We start from the raw sequence: 24645 nt of genomic DNA, 5'->3' as shown, positions 1-24645 counted from the left end.
AGGTCGTGTTCTTCCTCCCTGCCATGGGGGCAGGCAGGGCTGGTTGAGAGACCTTGCCCAGGCACTGCAGCAAGAAATCGCTTTGGGAATTGGAATGAAAAACCAAACCTCCCCATCTGCACCCTTCCTTTGCCCTTCCTCGCACCCTTCGCTTTGGCTGGCTGGCGCTTGGGCTCCTTGGGAAGATGGGAGAGCTGTGTTACGGCGATGCTTCTCGATGCTCAGTGTGGTACGGCTCTGCCCCGTGGCAGTAGGACCACGTGGAGGTAGCCCTTTCCGTGGCACTCATGGCACTCACAGCATTCACGTGGCCCTTCTTCACAGTCTGGTGGAGAAGCCCCTGGGCGCGTAAAGGAGGCTCGCAGGGGAGCTCTGGCACCTCCACAGCGTGTGCCAGGAAGCCCTGTGCCCAGCATCCACGCGCCTTGTCGTCCCCCAAGTTCAGCAGCTCCTTCCAGTTCTTTTCAGTTTTTCGGTTACGGTTTTGTGCTTTAACTTCTTTAAACCTTGGTGACCCTTATCTGTTAATGAAGAGTGGGATTGAGTTAGGTGTGTGATGTCACAGGTCTGAAAATTTTCATTCTTGGTTTATTGTTGATTTGGGTGAGTTTTTCTCCTGACGAGAATCTCGTCATCAGGGAAGGTTCCTTTAAGCCAGTTACATGGTTTTGTGCATTTTCTTAGCCATGTACATGGCCTGTCACCCAGGTATGAGTTTCTTAGAGATCAATTTCATATTCTCACATAGTTCCTAAAATGGAGAGCCTCACTCAGCACATGCTCAGGGTTTTTCTCCCCTAACACCAGATTTATGAAGCTCTTTTGCCTGCATCCTGGCCTGTTGTGTGGCTGGGACAGGTGTGATGGTCTCTTGTACCATGACTTACTCATTTGGAGGATGCCAAACTCTCTGGGTCGGGTTATCTTGTCTCCTTGACATGATTGAGAACTGTTAGCAAACTGTTTTCAGCGTATATTGAGACCCAGGAAAGAAGCTGAGTTGTAAATTCTGCATTTCAAGATTCCCTGCTTCCTCTTCTTAAAATTATTTTTATTATCTTTGTAACAGACACAGGAAGAATCGTGAGGCAGCCAGTGAGCTTCTGATGAGACTGAAGGACAACAGGGATCTTCAGAAATTCCTGCAAGATTGTCAGGAGGTGCGTCTCCTTTTAACTCCTCCTTTCCTCTCTTCTCACAAGAGCAGCCGAGCATTTGGCATAAGAGCCCTTGGGATTATAGAACTAACTGAGGCCAGAAATTCATATCACGTATATAATTTGCAGGTGGGGCAGTGTCAGTTCTCCAGCCTACAAGCTACCACTTAGAGTAACCAGATTATTACGATCTAGAATATTGTAGGCTAGAACTGTGCTGTCCACTGCAGTAGACACTAGCTACATGCACCTGTCTCATTTTAAATCAAATGAAATTAAGAGGGTAGTTCCTCCATCATACTCGCTGTATTTTAAGTGCTCAGAAGCCAACCACCTGTGATTCGTGGCTGCCGTATCACATGAACAATGCAGATGTTAGAACATTTCCATCGTCAAAGACAGTGATGTTCTCAAGTATTCTGTAACCTAAAAGCATCTGATAGTATATTTTAAACTATTTACAATGACGCACATTGAATAGTACAGAAGGAAAGAAGTAAAAGGAACTGCAGTTGGCTACCCAGGTAAGAAGAAGGATTTAAGAACATAGAAACTGACTTTCTTGTTCACTGAAGACCGTGACATATCCACCTTTCAGGCTCCTCAGGTGTCTGTCTGATACGCCAAGAGCAGCAGTAATCCTGATTTCAAACTCTTGAGTTTTAGCATGTGGTATTAATCTGAGGATTCTCAAACTGTTTCATGCTCCCCTGATACGTGCGTAAACAAACTGGGGAAACTAAAGTTCGCCAGAAAAATGCACTCTCTCTGCAAGCTAGTTGGAAAAGAGCATCTAGCTGACTTCACATGGGTGAGATCACGAGCACATCGTCGTATTTCACTGTCTGCCAGAGAACCACAGTGAGACCCGGTCCTCTCTGGTTTATTAGACTTTAAATCCCATTGGAGGCAGACATGGGATGAAGAATATCCAAGTGAAGCTGCAGGGACCTTGGGGACGGGGAGTTCGAGGGGTGGGGAGAGGATCGAGGTCATGTGCTAAAAATATGACTGGACTCACCACGAATCCCTCACGTGCAAACTTATAGCTGTGTGTTAAAAGAAATGTGGCTCTAATAATAGCTGAGTCAGAGAGTCGGTGACAGAAGCGATCCTTCATGTCCATTAAACTGCTGTCTTACTGTGAATCTTAAAATATGCTCTAGTAGCTAAACCTTGAGAAGGAAAGAAAGCCCCTCAACTGTGTGGCTTAGGGTCTGTTGGCTTTCAGGGCCACACTGATGGACCTAGGTCTCTCGGGGTTTGCCTAGAGCCAGACAGGCTGAGGACAGGAGTGCCTCTTCAAGTGACACCTGAGCATTAATAACCTATTTGAATAGGATGCTCATTTAAAGAGGCATCCGCGTCCCCAGACAAGGCATAGGGAAGAGTAATGGGCTCCAAGGTTAGCTGCGTAGAGTTGCATGATGTGCTGCAGTGAGTACCAAGTGGCCCTTCAGCACTGGAGGGAGTGAAAGTTGTCAGGAGACGTTTGCAGCCTGGGCTGTGCCTTCCCCAGATCGAAGGTCCCTGAAGTACCTTGATGTTTCCCTTGAAGCACCACCAGTGACTTGTTTTAACCTCAAGACATATTGGAAGTGTTGTGCTGGGGAAATCAGTGGGATTCCATACCCTTGCTTAAAGGACAAGTTACTGAGATGAAATTCATTGACCTGAGCGTGGTGAAACCTGGACTAAATTTGGGGAAAAGAATGCCAGGAAGTGAGCAGGAAGTGAGAGGACGGAGGAACCTTTGAGAGAAGCTCCGTTGAAATTTCCAGCCCCCATTTTCCATTTGCATACGTGTGGATTCGAAAATAGAAATGTGTGGGAAAACTAAGCAGATAAAACGATAGTCCTTCCAAGTTGAATCACAGGAAATAGTTTTAGTAGAGTTCTAGATCTTTGTTAATGCTTGTTCCAAACGAGCATCCTTAGTTACAAGGAGTTCCCTCCTTAACACACACCAGCGACTGTTAGGCACGCCCAGAGGGCTCAGCCCTGCACGATTTCCCCTCAAAGTAGGCAGAGAGGTTTTGACTGGGCTTTGTTGTCCTGGAGATGATTCGCAGGTCTCTTGTGACTGCTCGGCCAGGTCTCCCTGGTTTATCTTTCTCTCCTCGAACCTCATTAAGAGTTAGTACAGCCATAGGATCTGCTGGGGGTACCACATCAGCATATATAGTTTCCGCACAGTGACGGAATTTAGGTCAGGTTTGGGGCTCCAAAACCCTCAGTGGAGCAGTACAAGCAAAGGGGTGATATTATTATTAAGAGATACTGTTCTTGGACTATAAACTCTCCATCATTCAGCCTCATTAAAATACACCCCCTTTTAAGCCAGAACCTCTGAGAATGGAGCTTGTGTGTGCACCAGCCCAGCATTTGAAAACCTATCTATTCTTGTGCTGGTGGAGTTTTACAGAGCACCCGGAGGTCAGATTTAATACCATTGCTGGCTGTTGGTATCGTTCAGGGTCTGGAGAATCCAGGTTGTCTCGCTGTCACGCTCCCTTCCTCGTGGGTTAGAGGCTAGAGGGGGCTGGGTTGTGAATTCTGCCATCATTGCTACCCGCCGAGAAACACTTCCTGGATGGGGAAATTTATCGCAGCGGTGCCGCGAGAATGAGCAGGGCCCACCTAGTCCCAGTTATAGATAGCGACACAAAGAGCATCATAATTTTTGTACCGTTCTTTTAATGTGATATCCTGAAAAATGAATGCTTTAAAAGGTACTGCTTTTCTGTTGTGTTCCCTCCCACCATACCTCCTGTTTTCTGAGATTGATGTTTCTTTTTTTCCCCAGGAGGACAGTATAACTAGACGCGGTGGCACAGGGATAGCGAGTTCAGTGCTTTGCTTTGAGCTTAATCCAGTGATCAAAGCATTTTTTCCTATCCTTTTCCATTCTGCACAGTGTTCTGTTCTGCAGAGAATGAGTATATTCTTAAATGACCTTTGCAAATGCCCACAAATAATAACTGTGGTTCTGATTCCAGAATGCTGATGGAGGGCTGATAAACTAGCAAGTTCCAAAGCTCCATTACATTGTGCTGCATTGCACGCTGCTTTATCTGTAGGATGATGTGTTCAGCAAAGAGCAGATTTGTTTATAAGCCTCTGATTTTTATGTAGCTCTTTTTTAAAAAATCTCTCTTGGGTAGGTGTTTATGAATAGCGCAAATATGTGAATGTCCTTTGCACTTCGGATAAATGCCTTTTATTGTGTTTAGTGTGTGTGTACAGAGTACAGGGGAAAGCTTTACCATTTGGTTTCCTTTTAACCTCTTTTCTCCTTAGATTGAACGGCCATAGCATTTCAGATCTTAGTTACTCAGGTAACTGGAAGGAAAATAGGTAACGCTTTTAAAGTAGGAAATTTAGTGTCTCGGCTGCTGTGTAACAGATCTATGCTTCTTGCTTACAAAGGGCGTTATGAGATTTACTGGGGTTTTTTCCCTTAATAAAGTGTGACATCAAAGATCTCACGACCTTTTGCTTTCAACCCCACTCCCTCCTGTGTGGTGGGTGAGTATCCTGAGGAAAGTAGGGATGGTGCCTGGGGGTTCATCCATGTGCAGAGCCGGGGTGCTCCCATGACCCGCATCACCCTCCTTGACATTGTTTTCAAAGAACAGACTTTGTATTGTTGAAGCAAATTTACGGGGAAGCCTTTCCTAGCAGCAGCCCAGGGTGCAAGTGAATGGCCTCGGAATTGTTGATTCTGTAAGCGTTTCTGTTGGTTTTATGCACCATTTCTAAACCTTTGGTGATGGGACCATGAAGCAGTTTGGGTGCAGATTCGTCGTGGCAGCAGCTGGTGTAAGCGTGGCTCCTTGTGGTCACATTAGGAGGAAGGGCACAGCCCCTGAAGACGTTTGCTTCTGGTTCCAGGCTGATCCTGCGTTTGTTTGCGTATCTTTCGCCTGGGCAAACAAAAGCTCTCCTGGTTAGTGCTGAGATGGGGTAGGAATTAGGACCCTGGTGTGGCCAACTACAGGCAGGCAGTGAGGAGCCAGGCAAATCAGGATGAGAGCCAGCAGGAGAAGTGTGTCCAGGAGCCAGACTGGGCTGACTCCTGCCCCAGGCTTCTCAGATCTGTCTGTCAGTGGCTGGCAGGCTCTGTGAAGAGGCTTCCTAGAGTTCAGATCCAAGCAAGACATGTTGGGCCTCAAAATCAAGTCCTGTGAAGTGTTTCTTGGTCTGAATGGAAGGTTCTTTACAGACAGAGGAGGAAAAGGCGCAGGTGACTCAGACCTGAAGGGAGCGTTGAGAGGGCATCGTTGCTGCCTTACGCCTATAGTGAGCAAGTTACTTACGCTTTTTGGCATCCCCATAGATAGGCCTGTGAAGGAAAAGGGAGGGATAAAAGAGTAGGGGCTTTGGCTTTTTTAAATAAAAGAACTAAAAGTAAAAGGATTACCGAACAGAGTAGAAGACACTTAATCATGCTTAACACGGTATAGCTGGCACGGCTCTTTGAAGGAGAAAGAAGGTTGTGACTTAGCCTGGTTAGGGCAGAATTTTAAACAAGCCTTTGGGGGAATAGCTGGTTAAGGGTGCCAAGCAGTTTGAAAGCTGGCTCGGAGCACTTTTGTACTCCTGGATTTAATGTTAGATACATAGTCGGGAGCAAGGCTCCGGTACAGTGTCCGTACGGTGGAGATACCTGCTGTGACGGGTCAGAGTTGTAAAGTGAACGTTTGGTTGTCTGTTGACGTGGAAACGTGGAGTGTGTGTAGTACGACATGATGGCTCCTTCCGGGCAGAAGAAAGGCTGATGTCACTGTGATTACAGTCTCTGAAACGTTCCTGATTTTTTTTTTTCTTTCCTAGCTGTCTCTCTGGATCAATGAAAAGATGCTCACAGCCCAGGACATGTCTTATGATGAAGCCAGAAATCTGCACAGTAAATGGTTAAAACATCAAGCCTTTATGGCAGAACTCGCATCCAACAAAGAGTGGCTTGACAAAATTGAGAAGGTGAGTTAAGATGTTTGATGGGGCTCCGTCGGGGTGGCCGCGGTGAGTAAACGAACTGGGTGGAAATGAGCTCCTTTGTATTTAGCACGTTTTCCAGCATATTTGAGTCATATCTGACCACATACAGAAGTGTCACAGCCGGGAGCAGTCCCGTGTCTCATCTGCTGCCCCTGATGGACCGCAAGCCCCTGGGGCGGCGTCCTCACTCTGTTGATCATGTTATGTGTGCTGGACTGTGATAGAGACTGAGCGGATCCATGGAACTTAGAAATATTATGTATTTTAAATAATCTAAAATGTGTTGCTTTGGCACAGGGAGGTTCTCTGCAGCACAACAGAACATGAATGTGACATTCCCCACCCACCCTTCTCTTCCTTCACACTCTATATTGTTTCAAACTCTTAACGGTTAAAATAATGTATTACGGCCTCTTGGGGGTGATGTGGAGGGGATGGAGTTTTAGGTTATTGGCCTCAAGTGTCCCTAAGCCCCAGCAGTCACTTGGTGCTCCACGCCTGTGAAAACCACAGTAGGCCAGGCCATTGTCAATTTTGTTGAGCAGTTAACTCTATGTGGAAAGGCTGCGCGTGCGTGCGTACGTACGTGTGTGTGTGTTGAATGAATAAGAAACTCACAGATCAAATATCTCAGGTTTGTTTTTCACAGTGGCACCTATTCTCCTGCAAACTGCATGTATGTGTGTTTTCCAGGAAGGAATGCAGCTCATTTCAGAAAAGCCAGAGACGGAAGCCGTGGTGAAGGAGAAACTCACAGGTTTACATAAAATGTGGGAAGTCCTTGAGTCTACCACGCAGACCAAGGCCCAGCGGCTCTTCGACGCAAACAGAGCTGAACTCTTCACCCAGAGCTGTGCAGATCTGGACAAATGGCTGCACGGCCTGGAGAGTCAGATTCAATCTGACGACTATGGCAAAGACCTCACCAGTGTCAACATCCTGCTGAAAAAGCAACAGGCAAGTGGCTGTTTCCCTGCCGTGGTCCTGATAGTCTTAACTCGCCCACCGTGTTCTCAGACATCCCCTTGGTGTGTGAAGGGATTTTAACCCAGCACAGTGGGCTCTGACAGCATCGTGGGACATTTCCAGAATCACCTGGAAAGACACAGTAGCAGTGCTGGGTGTCCATGCATGGAAATATTCTTTCATTATCATCTTGGTTGATGGATAGTATCACCACTTAACAGTTGAGTAAATATTCATTTCATTTAGTCTGCAGTTTACATGAAGGAAGGTCATTGTGTTTGCATACTTGGCTGTATAACGTCTAGGTATGTGATAGTTACCTGAGTTGTTCAGGGCACTTGATAAATAATAAAAGAAATTTGGGTTTTTTTGCGTCACAGTAAAGCCCATCTAAGGGCCAATGAATTTACTCTGAATTGAGGAGGAAGCAGTTCTGGTGAGGTTGAGCAAGCAGGTTGGTGGCAGAACCTGGCAGGGGCTCCCTGGGCCAGGTTTGCAGTGTGTGGCCGAGTCCTCCCCTACCTAAGAAAAGAGTCGGTTTATTCTCAGACGCCAGCCCTTGTCTCTAAGCCGGCAGTGTGTGGGCTTCCCGGGGTGGTCTTTCCTGAGTGAGAGACCTCTGCTTCTGCTTTTGCTCGTTTTCCTCATGTAAATACACAGTTAGGATGTTTTTAGCCATTATCCAGTGTTTTAAAAAAGAATAATCAGCTTTCTGACTGAAGAAATCAAGAGGAGATGGTAACATTGGCCGTCCTTCTGGCCTAAAAGAACTGGAAGCAGAAGGCCTGACTCCTTCCTGGGGGTTCAGCTGGTTTCCAACGTCGTTATGGCTTCTGAACAGGCAGATGAAGGCTGTCCTTTCCTTTCCCCATAATTAATTCTTGTTTCCCCTGTCATTTGCCTCCTAAGTTCCTGGGTAAACTTGACAGTTGCTCCCAAGTTGAAAAAAAATCTTTCTAGGGATTTTTTTTGGAAAGATCAGCTGACGAAGTGGAGCGCTAATTGCTGGTTCGCTGGCCGTGCGGAACCATTTCTTGGGCGCTCCACTGTATCAGTGAATATTCTTGGGTCTTCCGTTGTGACCAGTGCCACAGGGGAACATTTTACAGCACCCTCCGTGTGTCCCTCGTCTCGGGTGTGAAGGTGGGTCTGTCTTCGCCCTCAGATGCTGGAGAATCAGATGGAGGTGCGGAAGAAGGAGATCGAAGAGCTCCAGAGCCAGGCGCAGGCCCTGAGCCAGGAGGGGAAGAGCACGGACGAGGTGGACAGCAAGCGCCTCACCGTGCAGACCAAGTTCATGGCGCTGCTGGAGCCCCTGAATGAGAGGAAGCAGAACCTGCTGGCCTCCAGAGAGATCCATCAGTTCAACAGGGACGTGGAGGACGAGATCGTGAGTACCTCCCTGCCTGGCCAGCCTGGTGCCCGTGTTCTCACTGCTGGGCCCGACCCACCTTGGTCACGTCAGTGGGCTGAGCCGTCGCAGCCCTGCTCTGTGTATCCACACAAAATGTAACTCTGTTTTTCTGTCGGGTTTTCTAAGCATAACTCAAGGGTTTAATGCCCCTCGAACCGTAGTTTTAAAAACAAATAATGAGGACTCACGGGGAGTCCGGTATTGAGGATGAAGTAAGGTCTGGAAGACTGGCCCGTGCCCTGTATCAGAGAAGAAGGGCAGACTCCCCAGGCCGCCCTTCCCAGTGGGATTCTTTTTCTTTTTCTAAATTGTATTAAAGTATAGTTGATTTATAATGTTGTGTTAATTTCCGCTGTACAGCAGAGTGACTCAGTTATACGTGTCTATGTCCTTTTTCATATTCTTTTCCATTACGGTGTATCACAGGATATTGAATATGGTTCACTGTGCTGTACAGCAGGCCCTTGTCGTTTATCCCCCAGTGGGGTTGAACACACTTCCTCTCTCACGCTGGCCTCCCTGCTCTCCCCTCCTGCCCTCGTTTGCATCCAATATTTGTTCTCTTTGAGTGGCCCTGACCACCTATTTACACTTCCTTCCAGTTGTGGGTTGGAGAGAGGATGCCTTTGGCAACTTCCACGGATCACGGCCACAACCTCCAGACCGTGCAGCTGTTAATAAAGAAAAATCAGGTAAGCGTGTCTGCTGGGGGGCTGGCTCCTCCCGCCAAATCGGCGCCACGCGGCAGGGCTGTGAGCGGGGCAGCCCTGAGGGCTGGCGGCTTCCCCTCGGCCCCCGAGGCGCGGCGCAAGCAGCAAGCTGCCGCGGCTTAGCAAGCCTCCGGCGTGTATGCCCGGCTCCCACAGACCCTGCAGAAGGAGATCCAGGGCCACCAGCCCCGCATCGACGACATCTTTGAGAGGAGCCAGAACATCGTCACGGACAGCAGCCTCAACGCCGAGGCCATCCGGCAGAGGCTGGCCGACCTGAAGCAGCTGTGGGGCCTCCTCATCGAGGAGACGGAGAAGCGGCACCGGCGGCTGGAGGAGGCGCACAAGGCCCAGCAGTACTACTTCGACGCGGCCGAGGCCGAGGCGTGGATGAGCGAGCAGGAGCTGTACATGATGTCCGAGGAGAAGGCCAAGGTGAGGCAGGGAGGCCGAGCCCCCTACCCCCACCCCTGCCGCCGGAGAGCCTCAGACACAGAGCCTGAGCTTGTGCACCGCTGGGGGCGACGTCCTTGTGAAACGTTTCGTTGTCGCCTTGGTCGTGGGGGCAGCGTGGTGCATACCGGTGGCTGGAACCTGGCTCTTTGCCCCTCGACGCAGAGTTTTCTTGTCTGAATACCGGTATTGTCGTTAAGACCGGATTCGCCATGCCCTCCGCTTTTTTAAATAGAAATTTGCCGAAGTCTGCCTTTTACGGTATATACTAGATGCTTTTGTTTTGAGACAGTCTGGCAGCATTTGAAAGTATTCTCACCAGGATGCTGTTATCTACATCTGCTAGACCGTGGAGAGGTTTTCAGCCAGCCAGGACACGCTTGGTTTGGCCTGGGCTTTACCTCATACTCCAGCGGGTGCTCGTCACCCTGCGTCATCCTCATGTCCGTCTTTCAGAGGCTCCCACAGTCCAGTCCACATTGAAGCTCGTGGAGCTCTCCGTATTCCAGCGCCCATATCACACCTGTGGCTTTTTTTTCTTTCTGCCAAGTCTTCCTCCGGCCACACCACCTCTTCCGGGGGGTTTTGGGTCAAGGGGCGGGGGGACGGCTGTGGTTGTGACGTCCCCCTCTCTAAGCAGGATGAGCAGAGCGCCGTCTCCATGTTGAAGAAGCACCAGATTCTGGAACAAGCCGTGGAGGACTACGCGGAGACGGTGCATCAGCTCTCCAAGACCAGCCGGGCCCTGGTGGCTGACAGCCATCCCGAAAGGTGAGTGCCATTCCGTGAAGATGAGACTGGTTTGTCAGTTCCTCCCCGGTCAGGGCCTCTTGTTCGAGTAACTGGTAATGTAGATCTTTGGGAAGCATTTTTAAAACAGACCCAAGTAGGCCTGTGCTGAACAGGAAGGGTGAACGGTTGCATTACAGGAGCTCACTCTTGCGGGCTGATTATCTCCTGCTGGCCAAGCCCTATTGAGAGAAGATTATTGGTGTCGTGCGTCAGAAGTACCGATTGACTTGCATGGATATACAGGTGATAAAAGCACCTACCCTTGGGTTTAAAAAGTCACCCAGTTTAGGAAGGTAATTACTAGTTTTAATAGAACAATGGATAAGGATACTTGGGCCTGTACCGAGAAGAAAATGATGCCGCCTCTGAACTCTTATACATTGAGTCCTGAGAATGTCTCGGGAATAAGAAAAAGGAGTGTGTGGTACTCCTGCACTGTTACATACCAGGCTCACACGCTCACTTCAGTGGCAGTCATTTTTGGCTTTCTCTGGAACTGCCTGTTACGGCTCAGGCAGACAAGAATCGGCTTTGTGCATTAACCGAGGCCAGTTGGAGATGAGGTCAGTGGCTGGGTTGGTCCAGGGGGTCCTTCAGGGGTCCGTGATCAGGACTCCCAGGAAAGTGGCCTTCCTCGTCTCCCAAGGACAGGCATCAAGAAGTCCTTGTCTGACTGCTTTCATGCTGGAAGACTGTCATTCTGGGAGAAGTTGGAGGGAGGGGGTGGATGCTGCACCCCCAGGACCCAGGAAAGGGGAGCCGCAGGGCTCGCCCTCCTGGCAGGGAAGAGCATGCAGCCCAGAGAAGGTCAAGGTGTGCACAGACGGGGATGTTATCTGTCCCTTCGACAGCATGGCACCTGAGAACGGATCCTGGGTTGACTTCTAATGTCAGAGGAAGTCCTGACATATGGAGCCAGCAGTGCAGTGTTTTGATTTCTCTCCCCTCCCTCCGTCATCACGGCCAGGATGGCCTTTGTCCTCAATCACTGTGTTTTGTTACACGTTGCCTCTTCATTACTTGAGGTCAAAGTTCAGAGTTTTATTTTTTAGGCTAAATAGGTTAACTTGAGGTTTCCTTTGAGAAATGTTGTAAAACGTGATCTCCTGGCATTTCCCCTCGTTTACTGGCTCCCTGAAGAACATGTCCCCCTCGTCTCCCCCCCCCGCCCCACAGTGAGCGCATCAGCATGCGGCAGTCCAAAGTGGACAAGCTGTATGCGGGCCTCAAGGACCTGGCCGAGGAGAGGAGGGGCAAGCTGGACGAGAGGCACCGGCTGTTCCAGCTCAACCGGGAGGTCGACGACCTGGAGCAGTGGATCGCCGAGAGGGAGGTGGTCGCAGGGTCACACGAGCTGGGGCAGGACTACGAGCACGTCACGGCAAGTACCACGGGCAGGGCCCGGGCGGCCGCGCGGCGCACGCGGGCTGCGGAAGGCCCCTTGCGCGCCTCTCTGCGAGCAGAGAACGCACCCCAGGCTCGAGCCAAAGATGGCGGGGTTTCGTTTCAGCTTGACACTTTGGTCACCGGGTGACTTGGGGGTTGTTGAACTTCTCTGCTGCGCCCTGTCCTCCTCTGGTCAGAGGAGATGGAGCCTGGGCCTTACTCGGTGGCAGTGAGCAAGGAGGAAGCCTGATTGATAAAGAGGCTTTGGAGCTGAGATCTGTTAAGTCAGGCATTTCTCTCCAAAGGACATTCGTGTGATCAAGAAATAAAGTGTTCACAGTAGTCTCACTGATTTCTTGGTGCGCATCCCTGTTTCAGATGCTACAAGAACGATTCCGGGAATTTGCCCGGGACACAGGGAACATTGGGCAGGAGCGCGTGGACACGGTCAATCACATGGCAGATGAACTCATCAACTCTGGACACTCGGATGCCGCCACCATCGCCGAGTGGAAGGACGGGCTCAACGAAGCCTGGGCTGACCTCCTGGAGCTCATCGACACGAGGACGCAGATCCTCGCTGCCTCCTATGAACTGCACAAGTTTTACCATGATGCCAAGGAGATCTTTGGGCGCATCCAGGACAAGCACAAGAAACTCCCCGAGGAGCTTGGGAGAGATCAGAACACAGTGGAGACCTTACAGAGAATGCACACCACGTTTGAGCACGACATCCAGGCTCTGGGCACTCAGGTGGGTGAGGCGCTGCCCAGCGGTGGTGGGAGGGCTTCTTTCCGTAGTGTCTCTGTGCCTCTCGGAGCACCTCTCTCCATTCCTTGGCTCCGCAAAACATGCCTCAGAGAATTGCCCAAATCAAACGGACATGCGTGTGCACACACGTGTATCACACACACTGTTGTAACGCTCCATCTGGGAGAACTTACCAATCCGTAACATTCTCAGTGTGCCACATTTTGCAGACACTGTTGGATGAACAGTACTTATGATTAAAATAAACAACCCAGACACGTACACAGACATTTACAAGTTTTAGGCCTTCTCAACAAGAATTTGAATTACGTTGGCATATCCATCCGGAATAATTTCCAAAATGATACCTCATTATTTTCCATCAACCAGAGTCTGAGTTATGTATCGGAGAAGAGAGAAAACAAGACTCTAACGTTTTACTATGCCCGCTCTTCCCCTCCCCGCTATGAAGTAGTTAACACTAAGGCTTTGTTTAAGAGCTGCCTGGCAAAGTGATAACAATATAACAGTAACGATCTGTAGTATAATCACTCTCTAATTCACACTCTCATTCCTGCACAGTTTACTGCTTAGTCTTATGCCTGTTAGATGAAAAATAAATTGTATCTGTCTTTTCCCTTAAATTTCAAGATCTTAGAGAAGAAGTCCGTTTTCTTAAACATATCAGCCCTCAGGATATCAGGAGGTTTGTTTTTACCTTTTAGAAGCACGTCAGTGATCTACTGCAGGGGTTGGCAGACTTCTTCTGTAGAAGCCCAGACAGTACAGAGTTTTGGTGTTGTGGGACATACAGTCCGTTACAACTACTCATCTCCGCCATCGTAGCATGAAGCAGCCACGGACAATCCGAAAGCGAAGGGCGTGGCTGTGTGCCAGCAAAGCTTTATAAAAACAGGGAGCCCAGGTTTGCCGTGGGCCCGCCCCGATCTAGTGTGCCAGCCTTCTTTGGTGTGCTTTGGGGTTTGTTCTGTGGAAGGACCACCTTTACTGCTGTTGTTTTCCCCTGAATTTGCCCCTTCTAAAAGCAAAGGTAGCGCACAGCTGGGGCTCCATTCACGTTAAGTGGCTTCCCCTTTTCCATCCTTGGGGTAGAAGGTGTGGAGGGAATATGTAAGAGATTTGTGGAGTGGCTGAGGGTCTGCATCAGGCAGAATTTAAAAGCGCCCCCCATGCATTGTGCGGGTTTCCAGCCTTTCCTCCACGGCTGGCGGATTCTCCATTCCAAAGCTTGTCAGCTTCCTGTTCAGTGGCTCTCACTGCGTGTAAGGTCCTGGAGCACCAGGTGAGCGTGTAAGGATCCTGAACCATGCAATCTGACATGCACGTGCAGTTAGAGCGCGGCCACCAGAGAAGGGCCGACCCTGGCTTGAATTGAGCCTGTCACGCTGTATCGCTGCAAGTTTTAATTTCCTTCCTAAGCTTCGGTTCCCTGATGCTTTAAGGATTGCAGTGTGTATTGTTACAGTTTTTAAAAAGCTTGAGAGAACTTCTGGAATGCCTGGAAGCCTTATTAGCAGCAGGTCTTCCCTCTGCACCTGTAAAATCATTTACTTTTAGAACTTCAGGAGACTCCAGAGATGGTAGAGTTGCTCCTTCATTTTTTGTTTCATTAAATCCCTTCACTTTGTGAGGCTCAGAGAGATGCAGGAGAGCCCACTGAGAGTCCAGGAACGTCCAGGGCAGGAATCTGTTCCGTCAAGCCTGGTAGTCTGCACCTCACCATACCCGCTGGGCCAGGCCATTTCAGCCACAAAAGTATGCATGCCCCTCCTGCAGTTAGAGCAGAAGGGAGGGCTCTCGGTGCAGGCTCCAGAAGCCGATGGCGTTTCCTCCTTGGCTGCTTTACTCTTAATGCCAGCCTGACCCGCCGCCATCCTCTATTCAGTGCGGGAACAGTGGACATGAGGGAACCTGATGATGGTCTGCAGTGACTCCTCAAAGCAGTAGTTAATTCTAGCGGGAATTTCTGCTTTCGCTCTCCTCGTCTACCTTGTTTGTTGTTGTGAGAACAAATTAAAAACAGCTAGAGATCCAGGAAACTTTTTTTTTTTTTTAACTTGTTTGGAAAGATTTGGTTAGTCATATAGGAGATAAGCTTTTCAAATAATTTCCTAGGAACTTGCTTATCGTGATTTGAGTTAGTACCTGAGCCATATTTAAAGAATGTTTCCAAAAGTCTCTTAGGATACGGAAGTCAAATCACCAGGGAAACCAAACCCCATTGATTCTTCTTTGCATCTCTTGCAGAAATGTGTTTTCCTTACCTACCACCACCCAGAGCCTTTTGAGTGATGGGGGTCGGTACACCTCCCCGCAAGCCCCAGTGTCCATCCCCCCCGCCCCCGTGATGTTTCTCCACATAACTCCCCGCACGGACATCTGAAGGCTGCTATCATTCAGAATGTCTGTTGTCTTCAGACTTTGATCAGTAAATGAAGATCGAGTGTGCGCTCCCCATGCACGTATATTTCACATTAGATGTTGTGCACGAGTATGGCATTACTAATACGCACTTCATATAAAACATAAGAGGTGGAAACTTTTGAATACAAAATAAGCCACAGTTATCAGTTTCTCTTGTAAAGGTGTATCTGCCCTCCACCACCACCCTCGCCCCCAACAAAAGAGCGAAAGCCTTTTCTTGTTTTTTTTCCCTCTTTTTACACAGAAAGTATTGACATTATGTACACTCTCTGTGCTTTGCCTTCTCTACATAGCCGTCATCTTGGCGTACTTCTCATATGAGTACACAGAGCCCTTCCGCATTCTTTTTCATGACTGCATGGGAGCCTCCTGTATGACTGTGCCACTGTAATTTAACCAGTCCCTCCTGGCCGAACAGATACTTTTATTTTCAGTCTTCTGCACTTACAGACATTGGCGCAATAAATGACCTTATGTGTATTTCATTTCCTAAAAGTGCAAGCGTATATGTAGGATAAATTCCCCCAAGTGGAATCATGAAATCAAAAGGCACACGCATTTATGAGTTTGGTGGGTACTGCCTGCACCTTTCTGCAGGAGCTGTAACCTTTTGTCCCGTCAGCAGTGAACCAGCTCACTGACATATATACATCATCAAGCTTGAATTTTTGCCAACTAGGAGATGACAAATTACGGTATCTCCACGTAGCATATTTTCATAAGGCTCACGGGCATTTCTTGCTCTCCAGAGTTTTTATTGAAGTGTTTGGCTGGTTAAGATTTTCCCTTCTTTGGCATCAGCATTTTCAACTGCATTAAATGCTGCTTTTTGTTTTTCACGTTGGAAAGTGCCGTTGTGGGAGCTCTTACCGGTGATGCGTACATTGTTTTCAGCAGCAGCATTACGTAGCTAATGGAAAAGGTGTTTCCACAGGAGTTCCTGATGGCAGTCTCTCATTCCTGATTTTACAGAGACACCGTCGGTACCATGCAGGAGCAGATTAGGTGTTTATCCTTTACTGTATCTGGGTGCATACCGTGTGTTTCTGTGCCGTCTTCACATCCTGGGCCACCTCCGGGGACCTTTCCCGACCAGGGCTCCCATCAGCGCGAAGGCAGAATAGTGTGCAGAGGGGGAGTGGGAGGCCGGGTGGTGGCGCAGAGGCCCAGCTCCGACCCGTCTCGTCTCCTGGCGGCTTCACAGGTGAGACAGCTGCAGGAGGATGCAGCCCGCCTCCAGGCCGCCTATGCGGGCGACAAGGCCGAGGACATCCAGAAGCGGGAGAACGAGGTCCTGGAAGCCTGGAAGGCCCTGCTGGACGCCTGCGAGGGCCGCAGGGTGCGGCTGGTGGACACGGGGGACAAGTTCCGCTTCTTCAGCATGGTGCGCGACCTCATGCTGTGGATGGAGGATGTCATCCGGCAGATCGAAGCCCAGGAGAAGCCACGGTAATGCTGCCGGCCTCCCGGCTGGGCCCTGCCCCAGAGCTCTGAGGCCAGAGCGGGGGCGGGGGAGGGGTTTTGGGGGGAGCCACTTGTCTCCTGCACACGGTTGTCAGGGAACGAGGGGCCCGGTGTAGTCGAGCCCTGTGGAGCCCTCGCCATTTCTCCCCGACCCTGTCCCCCTGGGTCCACGCTCACCCAGGCCCTCCTGCTCTCATCTGTGGGCCTCGTGCCTCAAGGCAGCCGCATACCTGGGACCGGACTAGCTCTGCCTCACCGCTGGAATGAGATGGCTTTTCTGAGTTCTTTTTCTATGTCTGTCAGATCCAAACCCACTCTATCCCTTTTCAGACATATTACCAAAGGTGCCTCTTACACTCAGCATCTGCTTTAATGGTGTCTCGGGATTCGTTTTTAGTATTTGTTCTGTGTCTTCTCTTTGGCCACGTTTCATGCAGAGCGGTGAAGAGGAGCTCGTGGGTGTACAAGCAGGCGCATAGACAGCCTCCTGTTCACCCCTGCCGGCTCCAGCCCTCACCGTACCTGAGAGATGGGCTGTGCTCCAAAAGAAGAAATACGGTTGTTACATACTTGAAGCAGTTGTGTTTCCTTAGGTCAGGACTCTCCAGTCAGTCGGTTTTGATGGATGAGACGTTCTCACGGCTCTGCCAGTCGCTGATTGCTTGGCTGGTTCCTGCTCTGTGTGTCTTCATGTCTAAATAAGGAGACAGTATTTGCTGCTCTTTAAAACACACATGTCCTGAACCTTCGGCAGCTAACTCACTGGGGTACAACTGGGGACGCCTGTGACTGCCTCTGTACCTTCTTGAAGAGCCTGAGGTGCATTTCAGAGTAAAAGGTTGAACAGAGATCCAGTGGTTTTTCTAGTCTCCACCTAGAAAAATTGTTTCAGCGCACACACAAAAATAAAAGTAGCCTTATTCTCAGTGTTAGGCTGTGAAGCTGTGCCTGAGTTACACCATCGCTGTGCTGCAGCTCAGTGACCCAGCCTGCGCCCAGACTGTGAATCAGATACTGTGCCGCCAGTTTCCTTCAAATTAATTACGTGTTTTGAAACCTACACATTTGTTTGAAAGGCTTGGTCTCCTAAAGGAAGTATTATTTGTGTAATTTTAGGGATGTGTCCTCTGTTGAACTATTAATGAATAATCATCAAGGTATCAAAGCAGAAATCGATGCTCGTAATGACAGTTTCACGACCTGCATTGAACTTGGGAAATCGCTGCTGGCGAGGAAGCACTACGCATCAGAGGAGGTAGGATGCCGCTTACGCTTTGGGGCCCCTGTGGTGAGCGCAGCTGGTGTTCAGATGTAAAGTGACTCACTCTTGTGAGCGTGTGTGTATGTGTGGGGGGGCATATATAGACACACACACAGAGAAATCTATGCTTACATTCACACACACGTATGCACACACTTACCTGTGTTTCAGAACTCCTTGCTTCTTTCCTGTATGTGTAGAATGAGACAGGCAAGTCTCTAGGTATAGAGCCAATCTATCCATGGCACCGAAGACAATTTTTGAGGGCCTCTGGTCAAGGGTTCGTCCTTTCTCACCTCCTCCATCAGTTCTAGAAGGTGTCACCCCTTCTCTGTCACCTGTGCCCTAGATCTGTTTGCTCTTTAGTGGGTGGTTGCTAAGTCGAGTTGGGATGCTGGTGACACAGAGGGGAGTGGTTATCAGTGTGAGGCCTCCGAGAGCTCAGGGCTTTGCCCCTCTCGCCGGCCCCCGCTCTTAACTTGAGTGTGTTCGCCACAGGGAGCCCCGGAGTCTGGAGGGGGCTCAGTGCATTCATTGTTGGCCTCCTCACGACAGAGCAGCTTTGGGTGGAGTCCGGCCTTCCTCCCAGCCCCTTCTGGAAGGAACGTCGCCATGCTTTTCTCTCCTCTCCCAGTACGCAGATAAACTGAGCAGTCCTTAGAGCTTTCCTGCCTTAGTGGTGGTCTCTACATAAAAAGTGTTTTTCTTGGGCTTCCCTGGTGGCGCAGCGGTTGAGAGTCCACCTGCCGATGCAGCGGACACGGGTTCGTGCCCCGGTCCGGGAGGGTCCCACATGCTGCGGAGCGGCTGGGCCCGTGAGCCGTGGGCGCTGGGCCTGCACGTCCGGAGCCTGTGCTCCGCGGCGGGAGAGGCCACAACAGTGAGAGGCCCGCGTACCGCAATGTGGCCCATCAAGGGTCAGACTAGGAGGATGTGATCTACTCTATTAAGATGTCCTTGGGGTCCTCTTTTCTCACAGATCAAGGAGAAGTTACTGCAGTTGACGGAAAAGAGGAAAGAAATGATTGACAAGTGGGAAGACCGATGGGAATGGTTAAGACTGAGTAAGGATGTACCTAATCTCTCTGTTCTTTTTGGGTCCCCACTGAAAGCAAGCCAGTTTATTTACCTGCTTTAATTGACTTGATATGATGTTATCTCTTAATGATTTTTGGAGTCTTTCTGAATGCTGCTTTTTTAATATCCTGTTTCACCATTTCATGCTAATAAGTATTTTTAAGTAGTTCCCTGTGACATATTCATTATCTTTCATCTCATGATTGGCCTCAGTGTTGTGAGTGGGGTCTGAGTGTGTAGGAACAGTATGGGGACGACAGGATGTGGCATCCCTCTGGGAGAGTGCAGACAGGAGCCCCTTCTCCGCCAGTTATCTTTAAGGAGAATTGTTACTGTGGAGTCAAGAAGATGGAAAGTTGGCTTGTTAGGTCTTATGAAAGCTTACAACCATAAAGATTTTGCAGTGAACCGGGCATTATTCTAAGTGTTTTATATGTTTTTCTTTATTGGCTTCCCACAATAACCCTCTGAGGTAGAGCCTATTTTTAATCTCATTTTATAAAGGAATATGTGAGCTAACACAGAGTCCATAATATACAGGATCAGGAAGAGCATTTACGATTGGTATGAACTGCAGGGGTAGCCCAACTGAAGCATTATTTACCGTACTTTGCCATTCTGTGTTTGGGGCTCCGGGCTCTGTCCTTATATTATATTATAACCTTATTCTCAGGCACCAGGAGTGCTTTCTAGAGGCAGAATCCAAGGGGCCTTTTCTGAACGGTGTATAAGAGACCTAGTGGAGGCATCTCAATTCTTCTGAAAAAGAAATCCCACTTTTGATCATTCTTTGGATGAGGGTTTGGTCTGTTAGTTTTGCCAGCCCCCAGGGCAGGTTCAGTTCAGTTCAGTTCAGCAAAACCCAGATTACACTCCACTGTGAGCTAGGCACCAGGTTGCATGCTGGGCATTCCTGATGAGGTGACAAGTTTCTCGAGCAGCGGGGGCATCTCCTTGTGCCGTGTTGGAGGCCACCAGGGTGACACCAGTGCTGCCCGCAGTCGTCTTCTTACCTGAATGACCCCAACCTTTGCTGCTTAAGGTATAATGAAAATGCCAGCCACAGCGCAGGCAGAGCTGAGGTCTGGCCTGCCTTCTCACAGCTGCAGTGGGTAGAGGTCATGCTGCGTTTCCTCACGTGTGGAGGAACAGAATGAATAAAGCAGAAGCCTTAGCCCATACTGTCCCTACTTTCCCTACTGCTTCCAGATCCTTCCCTGCCTCTCAACCCCCCGAAGTAAAACATGGCACTGCCACCCCAGAAAGGGTGATTGGTGAATGGCTGTCCCATCAGAGTAACCTGGTTATATGTAAATTGTGAGTTCTTCAGGGCTCTGGGGCTTACCTCACTGAAGTAGGGCTGAGTGAGCAGAGCATACCTCCTGGCCCTGCATGGCCGTACAGTAGCCACGGCCCACATGGGGCTTTTCAGAACTTGCAACATGGCTGGTCGAAATTAAGATGTGCTCCAAGTATAAAACACGTGTCGGGTTTCAAAGACAGGAGAAAAAAAAAAGATGTAACACAACTCAGTTAATTTTTATACTGATTAGGTGTTGAAATAACAGCTATATCAGGTTGTCTAAATTATGCATTTGAAATCAGCTTCACCTGTTTTGAATGTGGCTGCTGGGAAGGTTACAGCTGTACACGTGAGGCTCACATGACGTTTATGGGCACAGCGCAGATCTAGACTAGACTGTAAGCTGGTTGTGCCGGCAGCTGCCAGCAGAGGGCAGCACCTCCCTGAGCTCCCGAGTCACCCTGCCCCCACACTCACTCTTGGCTCCCTGTGCAGTCTTGGAGGTCCATCAGTTCTCAAGGGACGCCAGTGTGGCCGAGGCCTGGCTGCTCGGACAGGAGCCCTACCTGTCCAGCCGAGAAATAGGCCAGAGCGTGGACGAGGTGGAGAAGCTCATCAAGCGCCACGAGGCTTTTGAAAAGTCTGCAGCGACCTGGGACGAGAGGTTCTCCGCCCTGGAAAGGCTGACGACAGTAAGTGGGCCCTGGGAGCCGGGGTGCTCTGCCTTGGTTCCTGTGGGCAGCCTCTTCTTCCTGCTCACCTCCTAGGCTAGGGAGCTCAGGCCATCGCTCTGATTTTAAAAGCAGTAAGGATCTTCCTGGAGTTGGTGTTTCTCTTGGTACAGAACGTGGGGAGATGGTCCGGGGCTCCTGCCCCCTCAACCACCACTTCCTGGGCACCTAGGTCTGTGGTCACTTTCTGTCTGGGGATTGATCGATTGGGATTTGCTTTTCTCTTTTGATCTGCTTTTCTTCCTGTACCTCATAGAAGCCGTGGTTTCTAGGGAGCATAGCCTTACAGTTTTCTTCCGATTTCAGGATTAGAATTCCCGTCAAGCACTAGTAGCTCGATCTTAGACCACTGAAAACTCTCCCCAGTCCTGATAATCTCTTCTGCCAAAATAAAGGCCTCAGGACAGGCCTTGCTCAACTGGTCTTTTCTCTCCCAAGACACTTGCACTCCTGGTGGAAAGCTGATTCTTTGTGGTGTGCTTCCCGATTTCTACAGTCGTGGGCATCTAAAATGTACCTGGACACATGTGTGTTAAAACGGAATACTTTGTGTACATGCATACATTGCTCATGAAATGGCTTAGTTCCAGTTAGTCTGTCTCCTGGCTTTTATTAACGTGTTATTGAGGTTTGGCTGAACCTGAATCCCTACCGCAGCACAAGAAGCCTCTGTGGGAATTATTGCAGCTCTGACTCAGTGGTGTTGGTCTGACCTCTGATGAGAAGTCCAGCACGGACCCTCATGCTCAGGTGCTTTCTTCCTCAGCAAAGTTGAGAGCTGCAGAGTTCGTTTAGAAACTAAAGCCGCTATCCCAGGGGCACACACAACTCGCAGGGCTTCTGCCATCCCGTAGAATGGATCTGTTTCATCACTCAGGCCTCTGTTTCCTGTGGTTCTGGGTTGTAGCTGCAGTTCCTGTCACCTTAACGAGATTTTGCTTAGGATGTCAGAGCTTCTGGTTGTCCCGCGTGATCCAGCGTAGACCACTCAGACGGGAGGGTTTGCCTGGAGCCCTCCCCTTAAAAGAGGTAGAGTTTGGGGTTCTGCCACACATCAGCGTGTTCTCCCTCAGTTGGAGCTACTGGAAGTGCGCAGACAGCAAGAGGAAGAGGAGAGGAAGAGGCGGCCGCCTTCTCCTGAGCCGAGCTCGAAGGTTTCCGAGGAGACCGAGTCCCAGCAGCAGTGGTGAGTCACGGGCAGCCCGCCCACTTCAGTCTCAGCTTCAGTGACAGGAGAGGTTTAGGGAGCACACTTTCTAAGCCCGTGCTGATGTGCCCTTCCTGTTAGTCACTTCTGAAGACTACTGAGACTCCGTACGGTCACCCCTGGGTAACATTTGAGGAGAGTGACTTGTCCACAGTCACACTGCAATGTTGGCAGCGGGAGTGGAATGTCGACAGCAACCATCTCTGCTGTGCACACGTGTGTGTACACACACACACACACACACACACACACACACACACACACACTTAGAATTTCCACATGAGTAAATGGATGGAGTGAACTACCCAGATTTCAGGCCAGTGACTGGGTGGTGATGCTTTCTGAAAGTTCTGGGTGACTTTGACACGAAGGGCAAAAATTACTCTGTATTTCTGAAAGGCTGATTATTTTGCTGGGGTCCAAGCTCCATGACAACCCTGAATGCCACCTTTATGGGTAGGGATGCCTGTGGTCTTACTCTCTCTATCTAGAGTCAATTTGAAACAAAGAGTTTTTAGAAAGAAATCACGTCATGTGAAAGAGGGCTGCATATGTTTTCCTGAGAGAAGGGCTCTAATGAAGTTGACTTGTGTTCTCCCCCATCTTCTTCTCTCTCTCCTCCTCTTTTCTTCCCCTCTCCCCTCCCTCCTTCCCCCTTTCCTCCTCTTCTCTCCTCTGTCTTCTTTCTCCCCCTTCCCCAACAGGGATGCTTCAAAAGGAGAGCAAGTTTCCCAGAATGGTTTGCCGGCTGAACAGGGATCTCCACGGGTTAGTTACCGCTCTCAAACCTACCAAAACTACAAAAACTTTAATAGCAGACGGACAGCCAGTGACCAGCCGTGGTCTGGACTGTGAAGTTCGCTACCATTTGTCAAGAACCACTCTTTCCAAATCCTGTTGGTTTGACCTTTTGGCTTCCACTTCACCCACAGTGTTAAAAATTTTACTTAATTCATAGCCTTCCTTGGTTTCATATTTGTTTGCGTTTAATTCATGTTTATTTGAGTTTTTTAACTGATGGATGCTCAGTTGCCTGAAAGCAACATACGTATTTTTTGTTTATTTATCGTGAGCTTTTTACTTTATTAAGATTTTGCAGCGAAAGCCTTACGTGAGTAATTGAAATTAAATGAGATTACAGCAAAATGAAGAAGAAAACTAGAATCTGACAGGTATGACACATCCAGCTATACTAACAGGGTGCAGTCCTGCACTATACGTAGCCCCCTTTACAGAGTTATTAACCTGCAGTAGTTTACTAGGAATTGAGGAGGGAGACTTCCAGTACTAAGATTGAAACCTAGAGTCAGCTGTGTAACATTCCATGAAGGATACATTCATTTATTGAAAATGATAAAAAAAAAAAAGGTTGAATCTACTTGGGAAGGTTTTTTTTTAAACTTTAGGTGCAGAATCTGAACAGTTTTGAGACCCTCAGATCATTTATTACTTTTTTACAAACCAGGTCCTCTCTTTATTTTTTTCTGCCAAGTCCTGAACCGAGAATTGTAGGCTCGCTTGCAGCAGATAATGCAGCCGGCCTCAGGAGTCAGGGGCCCACTGACTGCTGCCACCGCCTCTGTCTGGGTCACTGTCGGCACCGCCGGAACATGGGATGTGGCAAGTGTGGCAGCGCTTCTCGGCCCGTTGGGGAAGCCTGCCTACCAGACTTCTCCACGCCTCTCCGTTCAGTTGATGACTTCAGGGTGTCAAACTGTTTAAATTTTGCAAACAAATGGAACAAAAGCCATTCTGGTTCACCCTGATTACTTGAACGACGCACTTGGGGGAACCCCCCCAGGAGCTGTTGCCTGCCTCCAGGCTCCAGAAGTCCTTCAGCGTCTCTGTAGTATGTCTCGTATAGACCTTCTGATTCATTTTTCGTTTTCCTAAGTCCTTCTGTGAAGCTCTCTAATAAAGAGTCGTTTAGGGTGACATTTATCAGACCACCAGCAGGGATTTGAAAATGTTTTAACGAAATTCTATTCACCAAACCAAGTCCATATTACATCAAAGCCTTGTGAGACATTCACTTGCTCATTTGCCATATTTAGATGTTAGTGGAATCAGAAAACCTGTTTTGATATGTGTTCTCCATGAGTTAAGTCTAATTTGTCTTTTCATGATGCATGTCTTTTTTTTTTCTTTTGTCAGGATAACATCATATAGCATCTTGTTTGTTTTTTCCTCATTTCTATGTACATATCTATCTACTTGCGACCGTAGATGGGTATATAGATAGATGCCAAGCTTCTTATGTTCTGGGAGTAGTATGCACCATTATTGGGTCTCTGCCTTCAAACTCACCAAAATTCATTTTAGAAAAGAAACTACTGCTTCATCTTTGGTGATTAGGGAGCCCTGACATGTGTTAACTGGCTCCAAATGATATGTGTCATTGATCTATATGTATATATGTGATGTGTCCATATATATATGTTTAAATTTTGTATCGTGAGGGCTAATACCCAATTTTATGCCTTTCGTATTCAGAAGACCAAAAACAAAACAAAACAAAACAAAGCCAC

At 48.9% G+C, this 24645-nt stretch overlaps 1 protein-coding gene across 5 annotated transcripts in view; it reads left to right on the top strand.

Moving 5' to 3' along the window:
• The window catches only part of SPTBN1 (spectrin beta, non-erythrocytic 1), a 196064-nt gene that overhangs the window by 163276 nt on the left and 8143 nt on the right, over positions 1–24645 (top strand). For 4 of the 5 annotated variants that reach the window (XM_079940620.1, XM_079940622.1, XM_079940621.1 and 1 more), the window contains 15 exons: positions 1070–1160; positions 5994–6140; positions 6852–7115; positions 8290–8514; positions 9141–9230; positions 9405–9683; positions 10342–10472; positions 11670–11874; positions 12258–12632; positions 16279–16523; positions 17655–17793; positions 18779–18863; positions 20675–20871; positions 21984–22096; positions 22822–22885. In XM_079940620.1, coding sequence (XP_079796746.1) covers positions 1070–1160; positions 5994–6140; positions 6852–7115; positions 8290–8514; positions 9141–9230; positions 9405–9683; positions 10342–10472; positions 11670–11874; positions 12258–12632; positions 16279–16523; positions 17655–17793; positions 18779–18863; positions 20675–20871; positions 21984–22096; positions 22822–22885 — 2650 coding nt within the window. The other variant, XM_079940624.1, reaches the window with a different exon arrangement.

This window comes from Stenella coeruleoalba (assembly GCF_951394435.1).
Source record: "Stenella coeruleoalba genome assembly, chromosome: 13".
NCBI lineage: Eukaryota > Metazoa > Chordata > Mammalia > Artiodactyla > Delphinidae > Stenella > Stenella coeruleoalba.
Note: the sequence above shows the minus strand (reverse complement) of the source record. Positions and strands in the feature narration are given on the sequence as shown.